General features: G+C 51.7%; 1 protein-coding gene across 7 annotated transcripts; it reads left to right on the forward strand.

Moving 5' to 3' along the window:
* Positions 1–1,631: 1,631 nt before the first annotated feature.
* Positions 1,632–16,025, forward strand: SPINDOC (spindlin interactor and repressor of chromatin binding). Of its 7 annotated transcripts, none has more exons than XM_035098362.2 (9): positions 1,632–1,694; positions 4,559–4,655; positions 6,139–6,360; positions 7,438–7,722; positions 9,804–9,908; positions 10,716–10,802; positions 11,894–12,013; positions 12,790–12,840; positions 14,260–16,025. In XM_035098362.2, the coding sequence occupies exons 3-9, from the start codon at positions 6,210–6,212 to the stop codon at positions 14,682–14,684; spliced, it is 1,224 nt and encodes a 407-aa protein (XP_034954253.2). In that variant the 5' UTR covers positions 1,632–1,694; positions 4,559–4,655; positions 6,139–6,209; the 3' UTR covers positions 14,685–16,025. The 7 variants fall into 7 exon arrangements, with proteins under 7 accessions (XP_034954253.2, XP_034954251.2, XP_034954255.2 ...); XM_035098360.2 differs by lacking the exon at positions 1,632–1,694 and adding an exon at positions 1,704–1,930; XM_035098364.2 differs by lacking the exon at positions 1,632–1,694 and adding an exon at positions 1,704–1,930 and having other exon boundaries at positions 6,168–6,360.
* The last annotated feature ends 367 nt before the right edge of the window (positions 16,026–16,392 follow it).

Here is a 16,392-nt window from a genome sequence, read left to right on the forward strand (position 1 = left end):
TGCGAGGCACCACTGTACCTTCTGTATTTTGTTACTTGTGTTCTCTTGCTGCTGCATGGAACAACTCATGAATCAGACCTTTAGATTTAGTAAGTAAAGCATTTTAAACTTACTTAATAGTGTGTGGTCTGTTCATTGCAAGAAGGGTAGAGAGAGGGGCAAAGAGCTTTAAAGCAGACTATATGGGATATGCAAAGGGTCGTCTAACAACCCATATTTCCCCACTTTACTTTTTTTAACTTTGCTGGGGGCTCTCTCCTGCTGGAAAGTGTGCAAAGCCCCGAGTTTTGAATCTAGGCGCCCAGCTGATACTTTTGTTAATTACACACACAAGGGTCAGATCTATTTCTTCCCACAGTGGGTGGGGAGGTCTATCGGGCAGCAGGCAATTCTTTCAGCCTCAGACTGAACAATCTGCTATGTAAGGGTTATAATACTGTCCTACCTTACAAGGTTCTTGTAAGGCTTAGCGATACAATATGGGTATTCTGTTTGTTTCAGAGCTCTGTAGCACTCCAAAGTTTTGCTGTTTTCCCTCATTATAATTTGGTTTGTAATATGAGTAGGAGAAGAGAACGGGAGATGGAGAAAGGGGCCTGAAGTTTACTGATTCCTAAACTGTCGTTGCCAAAAGAACAAAGAGCCTGGAAACACCTTAAAGATGCCACAAGACTTCTTGTTGTTTCCCAGATGATCGGGTGATTGAAAAATTTCCCCTGCAAAGAAAGCTAAACTAAAACATTTGAGGGATTTACAATGTGGTGGTGGTGATGGTAAACAAAGATATGACTTGACAGACGTTTGTAGCACTATACAGATGAAAATGGATTGTCCATCTATTTCTTCCTTTCCCACAATGATTAGAAAGGGGGTTGGTATCCTCTCACAAAACTGACTGGGAGCTAGGGGATAAGAAGTCAAGAAAAGCACTTCTTCAAACAAACACATGAAACTCAATGCTACAATGTGCTGTGAGGGCTGGCCACTAGCTCCGATGGCTTCCTACCCATGGAGGAAGGGAGCTAGAGGAAGAGCTATATTATTAATGACAGCTACACTGAGCCTCCACATCCAGAGGCAGTCTACCTTCAAATGCCAAGTCAGTCTATCTCAGGGATGCTGGCATGGAGGCATCGGGGGAAGACCTGTGGGGTTTTGTTACAGGCATCTCTGGTTGGCACTTATTTGGAAACAGAAAGAGTTGGACTTTTCGCTTCCTTTAGGCTCTTTGATCTCTTTCTAAACTGGAGGTTGAACCCGGGATATCCTGCATGCCGAGAACTTGCTTCCCTATGGGCACAGCTACTTCCGCCCCCTACGCGGAACCCTCCGTCCCCGCTGCAGGCTCTAAATCGCCTTTGTCACTCCCTTATATTTCCTGCAACGCCACCCCTTCTCCTCCAGGGGGCAACCTTTCTCGGAATCGCTAGCCGCCCGCCTCTACACTCCTGGTCTGCCCCCTGCGCCGAGTGGTCTATAACCTGCGGAGGGGCGGGGAAGAGAAGAGAACGCCGCGCTGGCCATTGGATCCGCTGGGTAGCGAAGGCAACGCAGATCTAAGAAAATGGAGACCTATACGCCATCGTTGCGCTCCCGAGCGAGAACTTCCGGCCTGAAAGCGGACCGTTCCTTTCGCTGCCGGACGCAACTTCCGATGCGGAACGTAGAGATAAGAAAACAGCCGCCGGGGCGAGGTATCTATGGCGGCGTTCCCTTTCCCGCCGGAAGTTATGGCTATCTCTGACAACAGAGCGGAGGAGGGAAAGGTCCTTCGGACAATGAAACCATAGAGTGGGAGCGGGGAGGAGAGGCCGCTCTGCCTCGCTGGGAGCTGGAGAGCTCTATGCTGCGTGGCGGGGGCTCCAGCCGGAGAGCTCGGGAGGCCTCGAGCAGCTGAGCGGCCAGGTGGGGAGAGAGGCCCGTTGCGTAGGTAGGGGCGGGGGTCAAGACACGAGGGGGAGGTGTTACCGGCCCCCAAATATGGGAGGGGGGCTGCTGTCCCCCCACACCTGGGGTGGGAGGAGGGTCTGATGCCCCCCCCCAGCTGGGGAGCTGTTCACCCCCCCCGTCATAGATGTTGCTGGTGGGGGCTATTCTTCCCCAATAAACATAGCTAGGATGGAACTGGCGTTCCCCCCAAAACACAACGGGGGTGGGAAGGGTTGGTTGCCCCTCAGCTGTGATGGTATTTCTCCCTCAGTTATGGTGGTATTTCCCCTCCCACAACTGGGGTGCTGCTCCCCCCTCCAATTAACACATCAGGGTTGGGGGGGAGGGCTGGCGTCTCCCCACACCAGCAGCACAATGGGTGGGGGAAGGGCTGGAGGGGTTGGCACATCTGGAAAAGGGGAGAGGATGGTGCTCCCTACTCCCCTCCGCCATAAATGCACCTGTGGTGGGTTGATGTGCTCATTGCGTGCATGCACACACACAGAGAGATGGTCACCACCAGGTGGGATGGGAGAAGGGCTGGTGTCTTTCTCTCCCCCCCCCCGAAAAACACCTGGGGTGGTGTTTGGGTGGGGGGAGAACTTATTTTTCTTCTTGCTGTTTAATGGTATTACAAGGTCACTATTGTCATCGTCATCGTCCCCCCCACAGCTGCTTAGGTTGAAGGGAAGGGACTGGCAAAGAGCTAGGTGGGAACCAAGAGGGGGGGTTGGGGGCTGTTTTTTTGAGGTGGGGCTGAAAGAGGGAAAGTAAGGATGGAGGATCAAGTCACAAGGGCAAGTGCCTGGTAGGGATATTCAGTGGGGTTGCCTGGCTCAGGAAGGGTGAGCATGTGGGGAGGTCAGAAGAATATTAATGGGGGGGGGTGGAGAGAAGAAGAGGGAGCCTATGGCATGGCTAGTAGTGGGAAGGGGGTTTGGTGTGTTAGGGTTTTATCCAGCTAAGTCCTACTCAAAGCAGACTCGCTGAAATGAACATCCAGGTCCATTCATTTCCATGGCTCTACTCTGAACATTGGAGGCAACCCATGGACTCTTAAGAGAGGAGATGTGAAAATGGAGCCCCTTGTGCTGAGTGGATGGGGGTGATACCTGGGATTGGGGAGGCCTGAGTTTCAGGAAGGAATCAGAATGGTACAGTGGGGAGATCTGGGTGGTGGTGGAGGGACATGGACCTTTGCCTCCTTTTGGGAGATAATGGGGAAGATTGTAATTCAGAAGAAGGTATGATGGATTAATCCAAGGAGGAGAGGAACATAGCTGCCAAGTTTTCGCTTTTCTCGCGAGGAAGCCTATTCAGCATAAGGGAAAATCCCTGTAAAAAAGGGATAACTTGGCAGCTATGGAGAGGAAGAACAAAGTATAGGGCGCATCTGCAAAAGATCGGGACATTTTGCCTCTTTTAAGATGCAGATGAGACACACAAAGACCCTGAAAAGAGTATTACCCTGTGAGGGATGGTGTGGGGCAGGGTGTAGAGGGAGAACAGAGGAGAAAACTTCTGTGGGTAGAGGCAAGGTAGAGAAGGGTGGGAGGTCTAGAAGGAGAAGCCAAGCAGGCTGGCTGGCTAGCTAAGATCCTGGAAATAATTTAAATGGTGCCTGGTGAGGGGGGAGGAGGTGCAAAGTTGTTTTATTGTATTTTTAATATTTTTTGTAAGCCGCCCAGAGTGGGGTACAAATAATGAATTGTTGTTGTTGTTGTTGTTGTTTGTTTTTATTGTTATTATACACTTTGGGGTAGAAGGTTCAGAACAGGGAGATGCAACAATGCAAATTGTTTGGTGGGAGAAATGAGATTCTGGAGAAATAAAGACTTGAAGGAAAGTGATATTATTTCATAATTATTATCACTTTATTTGTAGGCCACCTTTCCCCACCCCACCCCACCCGAAATGATTCTCAAAGTGGCTTATAACAATGAGATCAGAATAGACAATTTCAATAATTTCATAACAAAAGTAATAGTTGTGGGTTTGCCTTAGAGGATGGAGGAGATTTGAGGTCCTGGTGGGAGTAATTGTGGACATGGCAAAAATGTGAACAGGGCCTTGTGGCTTTGGGGAGGGAAGTTAGATTTCCACGGGATGTTGAGACTGTTTCTTTTTTGGACATGCATGGAGTACACCTTTATAATTTAAAGAGGTGGGGATTTGGTGTCAGGGCAAAGACCCAGCAGTCAAAGCAGGAAAGACAATACATATTCAAACCAGGGGAAAAAGAGATTGGCCCTGAATGTGCAGGAGCAGAGGAGGGGATGACAAGCTTATTAAACAAACATCCTCCAGGTTATGTTGTTATGCTGAATGCACTTTGAGCACAGTAAGGCTGCCCACAGGATCCTGGGAATTGTAGCTTACTGCTCCCTGAACTACAGTTCCCACCACACTACAATTCCCATAATTTGGGGGGGGGGAAGCCATGTGCTTTAAATGCATGGAGTGTGTGTTCACAGCCTCCCTCTTCTTCGGAGATGATGACACTTTCTACATGTGAAGTTTTTCCTAAAGAAAACACAAGTAGTATGTTTCCCCTTGGGTTCTCCTCTTTTCTAGGAAACAAAGACTCTTTTGGCTAATGAATTCACTATTCCCCCCCTTCCGTTTCCAGAAGAGCGAGCGACTTTGCTATCTCCAGGCAGCACTGAGTGGATTCTAGATCCCAAGCACTTCCTCTGGTTACGATCAGGATTGACGCCCTGCCATAGGTAAGAAGGGTTTGGAATTAATGTCACATCCCTGTGCATTATGCAGTTCCTTTTGCCCATAGTGTGGCGGTCTCAAAGTACTTGCTTTAAAAGTAATGAAGTTTCTAGTCCTCAAGGTGGTGGGAGGTAAATTTGAACACAGGGTGCCTGTTTGTTTGTTTGTTTGTTTGTTTAAAAAAATCCTGAACAAGAAAACAAAAGATTGGGGGTAGCAACAACTCAGGGAGCAGGTTTCTTAGGATGTTTTGCGCATGTACTCAGCAAAGAGGAAGGGGATATCCTATATTCCAGCAGGTCGGCAAACTTTATCCTTGCATTCATCCAAATAACACTTTAAAATGTACAATGTACAGCAGAGTGTGCAGTTTGGCTCTATATGTCTCCCCTGTATGGCCCTCGGATCCCCACCCACACATGGTTCCTGTGGCCTGCAGACAAAGAAGACTTTTGTGAGTGGAGATAAACAAATATAATTGAGAGGAGGAGTGACTATAGCAATGGCCTTCAGGTCCCCAAATAGCTATGCTTCCCACAGCTTGTATCCCAGAATTGCTTCGTGTCGTGGTCCGAGTCTGCTTATTTTCTCTCCCCCTTTTTCCTTCTTGGCTTCATCAGCAGGAAGTTAGTAAAGCTCTGTTTCTGTGATGAATTTTATTTGTTCTTATTTTCGAATGGTTGTTAGCAATTTGTTCACGCTGCTTAGAAATTCTGATTCTGATTCTGTTTGCTTGCTTGCTTGCTTATACCCTGCCTTTTGCCCCTGATAGGAAGCAAGGCGGCTTACAGGTAAAAAACAAGAGCTGCTAAAAACAGAAAAAGCAATCACTGAAAAACAATTAAACATCGATAAAAACAAAACCGTATACATACACAGGGTGTATGAAACCATACCAATAATTACAATAAAAGCAGCACAGCACCAGCCCTTTCCTTAAAAGCAGTCAGTTCCCAAACGCCTGTTGGAACAAGAAAGTCTTCACCTGCCAGAGGATGGACAACAAGGAGAGAGCCAGTCTAGCTTCTCTAGGGAGGGAGTCCCAATGTCTGGGAGCAGCCACCGGGAATATTTAAATATTAAGTGTTATTTAAATATCTTAAATAAATACAGTAAATAATGACAGAGCCTTCCTATACAGTGGTACCTTGCTTCTCGAACTTAATCCGTTCCGGAAGTCCGTTTGATGCCCCAAACTGTTTGAAAACCAAGGCACAGCTTCCGATTGGCTGCAGGAGCTTCCTGCACTCAAGCAGAAGCTGCGCTGGATGTTAAGCTTCTGAAAAGCTTCACAAATGGGAACACCTACTTCCAGGTTTGCGACATTTGGGAGCTGGACGATTTGTTCAGGAGCCAAGCTGTTCAAGAACCAAGGTACCACTATTCTTTGGGTGGGTGTGGTTGGCCAGGAGAAAAAGAGGTGTGGGAACTGAGGTTGTCAACTTGAAAATGTTTCTTTCCCTTCTCCATCCACCCCCCCCCCCGCAGCCTGAACAGTGCTGCTTATTTTTCTCCAGGTGGGCTTTTGTTGTGCCAGCCCCACCGCCTTTGAAACTCTCATGGCACTGAAGGCAGAAGCTCCCCTCTTGGACTACCTCAAGGTCTCTTTGAAGTGCAAGAAGGAGAAGGAGAAAGTGGCCGCAGGGCATCTGCTCCCCAGTTGCCCCCCAGCCAGGCTGGATGGACCCCACACAGATCCCGTGGACAGAGGTGGGGAGTGTGCCCCTCCAGGGCGCAGGGCAGGGAAAGTCCCTCCCCTCAAGTCATCCTAGAACTCGGGGATGCCCAATCCCAGGCTGATGCTTGAGGACAAACAAAAGGAGATACAGTGGTACCTCGCAAGACGAATGCCCTGCAAGATGAATTTTTCGCAAGACGAACACGTCTTGCGATCTGATGGTGACTCACAAGACGAATTCGTTTTGCGAAAAATTCGTCTTGCGAATCACGGTTTACCATTGAAATTTAATTGAACGCGTTGAAATTTAATTAATGCGTTCCTGTGGGCAAAAAAAAAAAAGAAATTTCAATGCATTCCTATGGGAAACCGCGATTCGCAAGACAAATTTTTCTCAAAACGAATTGACTTGCGGAACGAATTGAATTCGTCTTGCGAGGCACCACTCTACTTCTTCCCGTAGCACATAGCTAAACTGTGGGATTCTCTCCAGCAAGATGCGGTGGTGGCCACCAACTTGGATGGCTTTAAAAGAGGGTTAGGCAAATTCACGGAGGACAAGGCGATCAATGGCTACCAGCCACAATGGCCATGTTCTCCCTCCACTGTCAGTTGCTGGCCACTACGCGAACCTGCAGGGCTTTTCTTGGGTTCTTAGGGTGGAAAAGGACCCCCCCAGCCTTGAGGTAGCCCATGAAACAATAATCAGAGCTGTTTGTTGCCATTGGAAAAAGCTTGAGCCAATGAGGCTGGCCTAGAAGAGAGGAGTGGAGGTCATGTGGCTGCTCTCTAGGCAAAAACCACCGCCATTCCTGATGGGAGGCCATAGTGGCTGTGGCTGATGGGAGTTTCATTCCCAATGCCATCCATAGGGCAGCCAAGGGCTCCCTCTGCCTGCCCTGACTCCAACTCCCATCCATTTCAGCCAGCATGATCATGGGGGATGATGGGACTCGTAGCCCGGCAACGTCTGGAGTGCATCTCTGTCCTAATGGTTAGAGAAAGGAAGGGGGCAGAGCGTGCACAAGGAGTCAGGGATATGGGAACTGTCTCCAAGGCAGGCGTCAGACCCCTCCTCCATCCCAACGTGCCCCCTTTCTCACCCCCAGGAGAGCGGCTGGTTGTAATCCCGGTGGCCGAGGTTGGCCCAGAAGAGGCAGGCAGCTCCTGGAGTCAGGAGTACCTGATTGCGGAGAGCTCGGGGGGCGGCCAGCCAGTGTGTATGGTGTGCGGCGGCAGCCTGAGCGCCTCGGGGCCTGTGGCCGCCCGCAAACACATTCTGGAGCATCACGCCCACTCCTTGGACTTCAGCTTGGAAGAGAAGCGCAACATCCTGGAAGCCTGGAGCGAAGGGGAAGTGCTTCCTGAGCCAGAGCCACAACCTTCCCCTGCAGGTAACGCACAAGGACGCAGATCAGTGTTGCATTAAATGGTGCCATCTCCAGTTGGGTCTGGAAAAGGTTTTGGGTTTTGAAGAGAGCTTGAGCAAAGTCGCCCTCCGTGTCTGCATCTTCCATTTGCCTCCTGGAGGAGGGGCTGGGGGTGTCAGTGCAGTTTGCCATCCTTTGGGGTTTCTTTTCCGGTCAGCAGAGTCACCCGGAAAGTCTTCCAGAATCCATATTCTTCACAATTCAGCTCTTCTCTTGGCGAGCGCTCACGTGGGGAATAAACACACCTCCCGTTCTGGTTCTTCTTAATGCATTTATTGTCGAATTCACACTACATCTTGTATAACCACTAGTCTAGTAAAGTAAACTATGATCAGATAATCATTCTGTCTCGCTCTGCTCTTCAGCCATCTGGACGGAGCAACAGCCTCCAACATTCTCTCTCTCTCCCCCCCCCTCTCTCTCCGATCCAGACCTTGCCTTATAAAGAAACCTGTTGATAAGGGGAAAACTTGTTGCCAAGGGCAGACTTGTTGCTAGGGCAAAACTTTTCAAGGATCATTTCAAGTCATTGTTTAGACTACACTAACAGGATGTTGGCAAACGTTTCAGTGGAAGTATTTTTCTCTGCTCTTTAGCCGAAAAAGCCAGGGTAGTTTGTAGACAACCAGTGATAAGGCGGAGCCTGCCCACAGGTTTACAGGCTTTAAAAAAGACACAGCGCAAAAGGAAAAAGCATTGGGAGGGAGGGAGGAGGGAAAAAGCAAACTTGTGGACTTCTTCTCGCTTACATAGTGTTTATTAAATGTTCTTCCTGGCACGGAGAGAGGAAGCCAGCTCCCTGCAGCTGCTCCTTCTCTGGCCAGTGGGCGGGGCCAGGCTGTTCTCCGCCTTGCTGTGATGTTCTTCCTAGAAGGCAGGGGGCGCTGCTTTCCTTAGACGGCTGGATGGTGGCAGAGGTCCAGGCATGCTGCCCTCCATCTCTGCAGTCCCCGGGCAAAAGTTGGGTGTAGGGATCAAGAGGAGACCTGATGGCGTTGAGGATTGACAGTGAAATGAATTGTGGGTTTTAGAGGCATGTAAAGACTACAGGCATTGGAAGATATTGGCATTTAGGTTGGACAACGCAACCATGAAGTTGTGTATTTTTGTGTATTTATGCATGAAGAATATATGGAAATGCAATCACTCTGCCTATGTTTGTGCCTGTTAGTCACTGGGAGAAGCAAACAGCTGGCGAAAGCACTAAGGCAGGGGTCCCCAGACTACGGCCCGGGGGCCGGATGCGGCCCAATTGGCCTGCCAATCCGGCCCGCGACGACGCCCGACGCCCGCTCTTACGGCGCGCAGCACGGCAGCGCTCTTCCGGGTCGGGAAAAAAGCGCCGAAAATCCTTTGTGCGCATGCGTATGGGCCTCTCCCAACCCGGAAGAGGTCATTTCTGGTGCACTTCCGGGTCGGGGGAGGCCCATACGCATGCGCACAACGGATTTTCGGCGCTTTTTCCACCCTGGAAGCGCGCTGCCGCGCCAGTAGGCACCCGGGCGCATGCGCCCGGGCGTGCACTCCCCCGCCCACCGGCCCGCACAGGCGCGCGCTCCCCCGTCCTCCGGCCCGCCGCGCGATCGGTGCGGTGGGAACCGGCCCAAACGCCGGTAAGTCTGGGGACCCCTGCACTAAGGCCAACCAGGCATCCTCTGGGTGTTTGGAACTACAACTCTCGTCAGCCCCAGCCATCCTGGCCATGTTGGCTGATGGGAGTTGTAGTTGAGAACACCCAGCGGGCTCTGGGTATGCAAAGGCTGCCCTAGACGATTGCCTATTGACTTAGCCTCTCTCTCTCTCTTTCTCTCAGCTCCACCCTGGATACCAAGATTCCTCCAGGCATTGCCTTGGAGTACCAATTCACATCCATAAGGGCTAGAAACTTGTCTCTTTCCTTTCTCCCTCCCCCTAAACGGAAGATGAGATCCTTGGGAGGCCAAGTCCTCTGCCCGCTGCTGCCTATTTCCACTCTTTGCCGTGGAACAAACACGCAGTGCAGTGTGCCGCTTTTGATTCCCCTTTCTGAAACTATCCCCTGCCAGGCGACCCCGGCAAGAGCAAGCAGCCGGCTGAGATAGAGGTGCTCCTCGATTCGGAGGAGCGGCAGGCGGCGAGTCGGAAGCGTGGGCACCTGAGAGCGCGCTGCGGTGAGTGCTGGGGCCGGAGGTGGTGGTGGTGGTCGTCGCTTAGACGGGTCATCCTCATCGTTCTCAGACCCAGGACCCACTCGTAAGAAAAATAGGGAGCTGCCCTCTAGCCTAACACTGCCAACACGGACTGGCAGGGGCTCTCTGGGATTTCAGGCAGGGGGCGCTCTGCAGCCCTGCCTGAAGATGCCTCCAGAGAGCTGAACCTGGGACTTTCTGCAGGAAACATGTGAACTGTGGCCCCTCCCTTAAAAAACGAAATGAGATTCTAGTCCTCATGGTTCTGAATTTAAACTGGAAAATAGGAAGCTTCCTTACTCCAAGGGATCTAGCCTAGTGCTGTCTACACTGACTAGCAGCAGCTCTCCAGGGTTTCAATTTGGGGGAATGGAGGGGAGTTCTTTCAGCCCTACTTGGAGAGGCCGGGGATTGAACCTGGGACCTACTGTGTGCAAAGCACCGAGCTATGGCCCTTTATCCCATTCCAATGTTTGTTTGTTTTTATCACACATGTCTGGCTTTAGCCTTCTTTTTCCAAGGTGCCCAGGTGCCAAAGAGGGTGTCTCTGTACGTCTGGCTCTTGGGTAGAAGGAGTCGTCTTTGCGGCTGTAGGCTCGTCTTGTAGGGATAATAAGAGCCTCGAGCGGAAATCCCTTCTCTTGCAACGTGTGCGGGATGAGCGAAACCTGGTGGTCACAGGCACTGCCTTCCACTTTAGCGTGGGAGTGGGATATGACTTGACTTCAGCCACCAGTTGAAGACCACGGACCTAACCCGTGGAACTGTTTTTCCTTTATGTACGCTTAGACCCTGAACGGCGATCACAAGGCCAACAGAGGCGGCACAGCTTGAGCGCCATCAAAGACACGAGCAAGCAGCCCTGCAAGACCACAGGTTAGCAGCAAGAGCTGTAAGGCTGCTTTTTAGAGTGGGGGGCAGGTTTTTCCCTCCCCAACGCAATGGAAGCGTCTTCTGTTCAGTCGCCGCCACCGTTCCTTCCCTTTGCGTGCCTAGCTGCCTCCTTGTGTGTTCACCCACAGGCTAGCGCTCCGCAGAGGCGCCAAGCATTCTCGGGATCTTATCTGCCTTCCTCCTTGGCTCCTTCTAAAGTCAAGTTTCTAACCTTTAAAGAGGGGCTTGAAAGCATGCTGTCAAGGTTTTGGTAATACTGAAAGCCTGAATTTGGTGGGTTGAACGAAACCGTCCTTCGTCTTTGCAAAAGTCACTGTGTGCCCCTTCTCCAACACAGTCAGAATAATTTGCAAAATAGATGGGGTAAAAATGTGGGTGGGGGGTGCAGAGTAGTTTGACGTGCGTGACTTACACAGATTGCAGAATTTGGCTCTGCTTGGTACAGAGTACATATTTTTTTGTGCTGTCGGCCACGTTTTTCTGCCTCACATGTGCCTCCAAGTCGCTAGTCCTCATGGTTCCGGATGAAAACATGGAAATGTATGAACGCACACACTTTCACGATGGAGAGGGGTTTTTAGAAGTTGTTTTGGGAGGGGACAGAATAGGATTGTGTGGGTTACATCCAACTTAAGTTTCCTCCTCAGAGTAGACCCATTTAAAATAATGAACCTAGTGGAGCCATGCCCGTCACTTTAAATGGGTCTAACTTATAGCAGTCACTTTCAGTGGTGGCAGACTCTGGACGCTTCCCAGGCCACCTGCCTCCATGGCCTTGCTTCCGCACCCTCCATGAGTGTTTTTGTCTGGCCGGAATATGTCCTTGAATTCTGATTATGCCTCTAGCCTGCGTAGATGGAGGAGAGAAAGTGGGGCAGGGGTGTGGGGAGTGTGAGCGTGTGTACAAACCATCTTACTTGACAAAGGTCCAATATGCTTTACCCTCTTTCGCCTCTGGCCCCTTCCACAACGGGTGCCACTTCCACACGGCCCCCAGAAGGAAATGCGGCCCCCAGGCTGGAAAAAGTTGCCCAATCATTGGCTTAATTCCTCACCGCCTCTTTTCTTCCCAGGGAAGGAATGGCTCTCCGAATGTGGGGTCCCAGGCTCGGCACCTGCCGAAATCCGTATCTTCACGGACGGCACTTTCCCAGCTGGCTTTGCTTTGAAACTGTACTGCCGGACTCAACCGGGTGAGTAGTGCTTTGGCGGTCATACTTGTAAATCTCCCTCCGTGAGGGAAAGGGGAAGGAAGGGGAGATCAGGTAAAACAGTGCTTGCACAAACGTGCGCATTGCTGCCACTGCCACCTGAGCCTAAACCAGAGGCACATTCCCTGTCAAATGCAACATGCACACAGCCAGGCCATCATATGGCCTCCCTGAGAAGGAGGTGGAGGCAGAGCTGCAGTTAGGCTCGAGGGTCAGTGTCCTGGAGGCTCGGACTTGCACTGACCTCTCCCCACCCTCTGCCTCCCATCCCGTCGGCTTCTCTTTTCCCACCCTGGCAACTGGCGGTGGCGGAAGGAGCAGGGCAGGGTCAGGAAGTCAGCCCACAGCTCAGCTGTACGCCAGCTGGTGAAAAAAGCCACCTCCTTGACTGCTGCAAGTTGGGCACCCAGCAATGTCCGGAGGGCTGCAGGCTGCCCACCCTGCCCTTAAAACTGTTCTAACCTGTTAAAGCAGGTCTGGAAGACTCCAACTCCCATCAGCCCCTGCAGGCACGGCCAACGGCTAGGGGTGATTGAGTCCAGCAACATCGGAGTCTCCATCTCCACCTGCAGGACTAGAGGCAAGGGGTGGGAATGGCAGGGAACCAGGCTTCCTTGGGAGCTGTTGGTGGTCTTGCCATTGGCTTAAGGAGAGGTGGGACGGCCCTCTGTCTGGGATGCTGCAGATGACTGCTGCTTCCCACTCCATAATTCTGTTATTCAGATGGCCACAACGTATTGCCAATGTTGTTGTTACAGAACCACCCCAGGACTCTGAAGCAAAGCCAGGCCCAAGGAAGAGAGCAGTGGGTAAGTCTTGCCGCTTGTTTCCAGTAAGGAACAGGCACAAGGGGCCAAACTGGGTCGGATTTAAGCCCACCCACTACCCACTCTTCAGCTGACTGCCAGGGATGCTAAATCCCGGTCTGGCTGCAAGTGCCTGTTTCCACAGGCAGAATTGAACCCATTTCCCTGAATGGCAGCTGATGGGCAGGTAGGTAGAGCTGACCAAACTTGACCATCTGCCTGGCCAGGATTGGCCTGCAGGCTGGAAACTCACCACCCCTGTTTTAGCACAAACAAGCGATGTTTCCTGTCCTTGCTGTGTTATGGTTTCCCCCCTGCTAATTGGGAGGCTGGATATTATCTCCAAACTTGCCAGCTGTGTATCAAAAGTCACCAAAACAAGAGTAACGTCACCTCACTGGCTCATTCCCTCCAAGCTCAGCCAAGGCTGAAGCCCAGCTGAAAACTGGATTGGAACTCCTTCCCTCTCCCAAGGCAAGATTTGCACACCAACATCTCTTCTCTTTATATACCCCCATTCTCAGCCCTGCCCGCCCCCTGAGCTTTCTGCTATGCTTGGGGACTTCCCAGGGGCATCTCTGAGGTGTAGGTACTGCCCGCCAACTTGGATGGCTATAAAAGAGGATTACACGAATTCATGATGCTTAAGGCTATTCATGGCTACAAGCCACGGCTGCTCTGCTTTACCTCCACTGGTAGAAGCAGTAAATGAAGGCAGTACATGTCTCCAGGGACCAGCTGCTGGGGATTCACAGAATCACGAAGTTGGAAGGGATCATGAGGGTCATCTAGTCCAACCCCCTGCAATGCAGGAATCTTTCTGCCCATCGTGAGGCTGGAACCCACAGCCTTGAGATTAAGAGTCTCATGCTTTGCCAACTGAGCTATCTGAGTGGGTGGAGAGAGCACTTTTGCCCTCAAGTCCTGCTTAGCAGCCTGGATAGCTCAGTTGGTTAGAGCATGCTGCTGATAATTCCAAGGTTGCAGGTTCGATACCCGTATGGAACAGCTGCATATTCCTGCATTTCAGGGGGTTGGACTAGATGATCCCCACAGATGATCCCCACGGTCCCTTCCAACTCTGATTCTATGATCAGCTTCCCATAATGGGCATCTGGTTGGCCACCATGAGAATGGGAGGCTGGGCTAGATGGGCAGCCTTTGGCTTGATCCAGCTGAGCTCTTTCTTTGCTGTCTAAATGCTCACTTTTAGTTGTGAGAGCAGCTCAGTTGATAGAGCAGGAGACTCTTGAATATCAGGGTTGTGGGTTCGAGCCCCACATTGGGCAGAACATTCCTGCATTGCAGAGAGTTGGGCCAGTTGACCCCTGTTGCCCCCTTCCAACTCTACAATTCTGGGCTAGGTGGGGACCGAGCGAACAGCCTGTTCTGCATTTCAATTCACCGCCTCTTCCTCCCCAGATCGCAACTGCTCTGTGTCTCTACTTCGGCTTCACTCCACGGATCCTCCTCCCCGCCAGCTCTGCCCACCACGGGACCCTGCCCCTCGGGCCCTGGCCAACTCCCCCGGCAGCAACGCCAAAGATTGCAAAGCCAAGCCCCGCCGGCAGCGGGCGGCAGCGGGCAGCGAGGACGCCCCTCTCCTGGCCAAGAGCTTCAACCCCACCTGGCGCGCCCGCTTCCTCGTGGACTTTGACGCCGCGGCCAACCACCTGGTCTGCATGGTGTGCGAGTACCCTCTGCGCCGCATCTGCCTGGCCACTGTCAAGCAGCACATCCTCCAGTGCCACGCCGAGACCCTCCACCTCCCGCGGGAGGTCCGCCGCACCATCCGCGAAGTCTGGGAGAGCAGGGGCCAGTCCCCCTCTGCGGCCCCCAGGAAGTGAAGGGGAGCTCGGCCGTCACCCATCCCACCCCTCCAATATGCCAGTGTGGCGACGTAAGGCATTGGACTGGCCACCCATGGCAGCTGGGGGGTGGAAGAAAGTTTAGGCACCCAGTTACTAAGTGGGGTTCATTCTTTCCCCTCTCGGGCTCCCTACCCAGAGGGCACCTCGTTCTTGTCACGTTTTGTTACTCAAGCATGTCCGGGGTCAGGCACGGCCTCTTGTGTCTTTGTGCCTGCCCTCTGTTCCCCACCAGTCCGCCTGATCACTACCACGGGGGATGATGGGAGGAAGGTGAATTTTGTGTGTGTCTCTGTGGCAGGAGAGGGAAATGGCCATTGCTGCCTCGCCTCCAAAGGTTTGGGGGAGACCCTTCATGTGGCAACTGCCCCTCCCCACACCCCCTTTGTTCCCAAAAGTTTGCCTCTCTGTATCCCCAGAGAGAGCAGGGGTGGTGGAGCATATCAGGAGGTGGGGGCTCTGCCTAACCAGGGACTCCTGCCGCCTAGTTTCCACAGACCAGCAGAACAGGCCAGGGATGCCTCTGGCTCCTTCCTTGGCAAGAATGTTTCCCCCTCTCTGCCCCTCCACTGACACTCCAGCTAACAGGGCACAATACTTGGGACCCATGGCAGGGCAGGATGAGGCTTCACACCCTGTTATATGACTTTTAATAGGCACACACCTGAGCGGGGAGGGAGGGCAGCGCCATTGCCCAGCACCTTCCCAGGGACGAGTTACACTAAAGGGAATCCGAGTTGTTATTATACAAAGGAACAATAAATTATTTTTATGATACCCTCCTGCTCTCGCTCTCCCTCCCTCCCTCTTTCTGTCTTAATTTTGTTTTCTGTGTTTGGCTGGCATGAAGAACCTAAGAGCAGCCGCGCTGGGTCTGGCCAAAAGCGTCCCATCTTCTCTAGCATCCTCACAGAAGCCAACCAAGCGCCTTCCAATAGGTCAGATTCTTTGACGCACCTGGTGCTACCTGAGCCCTTTTATTGGAGCCAATCCAGGGGCCTCTTCCATGTTAAACGCAGAAACCTAGAACTGTGGAGCTAGAAGAGACCATCTAGTCCAGGCATCCCCAAACTTCGGCCCTCCAGATGTTTTGGACTACAGTTCCCATCTTCCCCGACCACTGGCCGTTAGCTAGGAAACATGGGGGTTGTAGGCCAAAACATCTGGAGGGCCAGAGTTTGGGGGTGCCTGATCTAGTCCATCCCCTTGCAATGTGCTTCTCCCACTGAGTGGGGGCTCCTCCTCTCCCTAGGCCATGTTTGTCATAGGGTCTGCACCTTAAGGGCTTTTGTTTGCCTGCAAAGTGTCCTTTAACTGGGTCATGCCCCCTGCTTGCCTGGAAGGAAGTGGAAGGATGGCTTTCGTGTGACCAATATGTAGCTCGATATATATATATATATATATATATATATATATATATATATATATATATATATATATATGTCAGTGTTGCTCCACCTATTTTTCTTGTCCCTTTCCACGACTGGCACACGGTCCTTAAGACAGTCCCTCACAAGGGCATGTGACCCTCGGGCTGAAAAATTTTATCTTCCCAACAACCCTGCGAGGTTAAGATAAGCTGAGTAATATCAGCTGGCTGTAGGTTACACGATGAGCATTGTCTCCAGAGCCGTTGCGGCTAGTAGCTATGGAAAAGCCTTGGCTAATCCTCTCTTAAAGCTATCTA

The sequence above is a fragment of the Zootoca vivipara genome, chromosome 17 (genome assembly GCF_963506605.1).
Source record: "Zootoca vivipara chromosome 17, rZooViv1.1, whole genome shotgun sequence".
In the NCBI taxonomy this organism is placed as follows: Eukaryota; Metazoa; Chordata; class Lepidosauria; order Squamata; family Lacertidae; genus Zootoca; species Zootoca vivipara.

What these genes read in the sequence shown, in the direction of transcription:
- SPINDOC (XM_035098362.2), top strand. Translation starts at nt 6,210, where the DNA reads ATGGCACTGAAGGCAGAAGCTCCCCTCTTGGACTACCTCAAGGTCTCT. An exon ending in GCCACAACCTTCCCCTGCAG is followed by an intron (nt 7,723 to 9,803) that starts GTAACGCACAAG and finishes ATCCCCTGCCAG; the next exon opens with GCGACCCCGGCAAGAGCAAG. An exon ending in CCCAAGGAAGAGAGCAGTGG is followed by an intron (nt 12,841 to 14,259) that starts GTAAGTCTTGCC and finishes CTTCCTCCCCAG; the next exon opens with ATCGCAACTGCTCTGTGTCT.